Consider the following 3380-nt stretch of genomic DNA (forward strand, 5'->3'; position numbering starts at 1 on the left):
GGACCAGCTGTTCCTGCTCAGCATCTATTCAGATGGTGGGGGCTCTGCTTCCTTGGTGACATCCACACTTTCATGAAGACAACAATGACAATGGGATTCCCACAGAGAAATGAGTAATAGAACTCAGCTGCAAAAGGGCCACCCAGAGAGGTAAGCCTCTACTTACAATGTTGCAAAGTGTCCTTTACACATGATTGCCACCCTTTTCCCTCCATAAATCTAATCAATCTGTTAGAACTTGATGTTTACCAATGACAGAGTTAACAACTAGCATAGGTCGATCTGACCTTAAATTAAGTACAAATAAATAATGCAATAGTTGAAGTCTCTCAACTGAAAAGAACAGAAAGGGCCCTCTAAATCTTGTGCATTGCCCGTGTCTGCTCTAGCTCACTGTATGAGTTTCTGGCTATCACTTACAGGATTAAAATGTCATAGCTCAGGATTAGTGATCCCATAATCTGGCCCTTACTTGCCAATTACTCCCCCCCTTTTTTTTTTACTACCCCCCAGTACTAACTTCCCCATCCCCGGCATCTCCGACGAGGCCAGTTTCTAGACTCCCTAAGAAATAGAATTGTGGAGTAAAAGATGTGGAAAGAATCTCAAAGATCATCTAGTTCAAGCTCCTCACTTTACAGATGAGGAAACTGATAGGAACAGAACTTAATCAAATCCCCAGAATTAGGCACCTCTCTTTCACTTCCTTCTCTTCCTTTGCCCTCTCACTCTAAAGATCCTCTGCCCATAGCTGAATGAGGAGGAACTAAAAAAACAGTCCAGTTGTAAGAACTGAAAGGGGAAAGGAATGACTAGTCTGAGTCAAAGTCCTCTCTGTTCCTTCTCAGGATATAAAGAGGAAATAGATTGAACCCCGAGGGTCTTGATCCCTCCCTCGGAAATCCTTATCCATTTCTTTCTAGTCTTTAAGGGAAATGGTTTCTGACCAGTCAGGCGTCTTTTGTTCTCCTTTTCCCTTTCAGCAAGGCACAGAGGCATCTGCTGAATAGGAGCAGGTACAGCTTAAGTTATACATATCATCCTTAAAGAGGACCTTAAGAGATGACCCCAACTGCTTCTACACCTAGGAAAAAGTCAGGGATTAGTGTGAGATGAATGAGGTACTCGCTGCAGGTGCAATATGTTAAAGGGAAGCTTCCCCGGTGGCGCAGTGGTTGAGAATCTGCCTGCCAATGCAGGGGACACGGGTTCGAGCCCTGGTCTGGGAAGATCCCACATGCCGCGGAGCAGCTGGGCCCGTGAGCCACAATTGCTGAGCCTGCGCGTCTGAAGCCTGTGCTCCGCAACAAGAGAGGCCGCGACAGTGAGAGGCCCGCGCACCGCGATGAAGAGTGGTCCCCCGCTTGCCGCAACTAGAGAAAGCCCTCGCACAGAAACGAAGACCCAGCACAGCCATCCATCCATCCATCCATCCATCAATCAATCAATAAATAAACAAATACATATATAAATAAATATAAATAAATAAATATAAATATAAATAAATAAATATAAATAAATAAATATAAATAAATAAATATAAATAAATAAATATAAATATAAATAAATATAAATAAATAAATAATATTTTATTGCAATATTTAAAAATAAATTGAATGTATATGACACAAATGAACCTATCTACGAAACAGAAACGGACTCACAGACATAGAGAACAGACTTGTGGTTGCCAAGGGGGAAGGGGATGAGGGAGGGATGACTGGGAGTTTGGGGTTAGCAGATGCAAACTATTATATATAGAATGGATAAACAACAAGGTCCTATTGTATAGCACAGGGAACTATATTCAATATCCTGTGATAAACCATAATGGAAAAGAATATAAAAAAAGAATATATGTATATGTATAATTGAATCACTTTGCTGTACAGCAGAAATTAACACAACATTGTAAATCAACTATACTTCCAAATAAATAAATAAATAAATAAATAAATAAGTTTAATGCAAAATAATCCCTGATGAACAATTATCAAAATTTTAAATAACAGGATCTGACCCTGCATTGGTACAACTCGTGTACCCCACCTCATCCTAAATCCAACCCTGTCAGAATGGGTCTTGATTTAAAATTCAGATATTTTGTTCATCAGGGATTTTTGCATTAATTTTGGTTTTTAAAAATTTATTTCTCTATATTGCTCAGGGGGTTTTGGTGCTCCTTCAGTTTTGCGTGTGAAGTGAGTCCCTCACTCACCTTACCTAATCCCAGTCCTGTGTGGGATTCACTCTTGGCTCTCATCAAATGACTCAAAGAAAAAGGACAAGGAATTAAAACACATGCAGAGTTTATGGTTTAATTCGGTAGATTTTTTTTTTATTATTAAAGCAGAATAAAAAGATCCCAGCTCAGCAATACTGAAAGGATAAATGCATTTCACTCAAGGCATGACCCCATGTCCACAATTCAGGTGCGCCTCAGGGGGAACCAGCATCAGTGCCCCTGAGAGAGGAGACGAGAGGGTGGCCGACTCAGATGTTGGTCTCAGGTTATTCATCATATCTCTGGATATTAACTGGCACCATGTCATCACAAGTGACGACAATAAACCCCTCTGTGGGGGAAATGTGGTAGTTGCAGGCAGGATATCTGGTGCCTTCAATGAGCTTGCAGACTGTCATTTTGAACTTGGTCTCACTCTGGAAGCAGAGAAAGGTGGAATGGTTTTGGCAAGCCACCTTCCTGAGAGAGTTGCAAACACTGTTGATATTTCGAGGCCTCTCATGGACAAAGACATGCTCCTTTTTGCAGGTGTTGTTGGGTTCCTTGATGAGTCTTTGTATGATCATGTGGTTGCAGTACCTTACAGGAACGTCACTCTGAGGGTAGTCCACATGCAACTGGTCTAAGGTTGCCGCCATTACTTCCTCATCCAGCTCATTTTCCCAGAATAGAAGCAGCAGGAAAAGTATCACCATTAGTACCATCAGGGGTATGAGGTCCTTCACATCTTTTGCTCTAACTCCTATAGAGTAAGAGGAGACAGAAAATATCAGAGGATAATCAGATTCCTCCAGCACCATCCCCTGACTTTGCTCCCCTAGCCTTTGATATTTTATTTCCTTCTCTCTGTTAGTGAAAATCGTGCTAACCCTGCAAGGTCCAGCTGGAGGTACAGCTCCCCAAGAAAGCCCTTTCTGACCATTTCAGCTCTCAGAGTTTGGCATTGAACTGTTCTCTAATTTTTCCTGTTGTATTGTGTTTGTTGGCCTCCACAGCTCCTTGACAGTCAGTATCTCATCTCCTATTTCTCCTGATCCATCAGAATGTTTAACACAGAGCAGAACATACAGAAGGTATTAAAAGTACCCTTGTCTGATTGTTTTATTCCTATTGCTGAATGACTTTCTTTCCCATA

The 3380-nt window shown here is 41.4% G+C and overlaps 1 protein-coding gene across 1 annotated transcript; it reads right to left on the reverse strand.

Moving 5' to 3' along the window:
- Window positions 1-2511: 2511 nt before the first annotated feature.
- RNASE12 (ribonuclease A family member 12 (inactive)) lies at window positions 2512-2949 on the reverse strand. Its single transcript, XM_061182326.1, has one exon. The coding sequence runs from the start codon at window positions 2947-2949 to the stop codon at window positions 2512-2514; it is 438 nt and encodes a 145-aa protein (XP_061038309.1).
- Window positions 2950-3380: the final 431 nt, after the last annotated feature.

The sequence above is a fragment of the Eubalaena glacialis genome, chromosome 2, assembly GCF_028564815.1.
Source record: "Eubalaena glacialis isolate mEubGla1 chromosome 2, mEubGla1.1.hap2.+ XY, whole genome shotgun sequence".
NCBI classification, from domain to species: Eukaryota; Metazoa; Chordata; class Mammalia; order Artiodactyla; family Balaenidae; genus Eubalaena; species Eubalaena glacialis.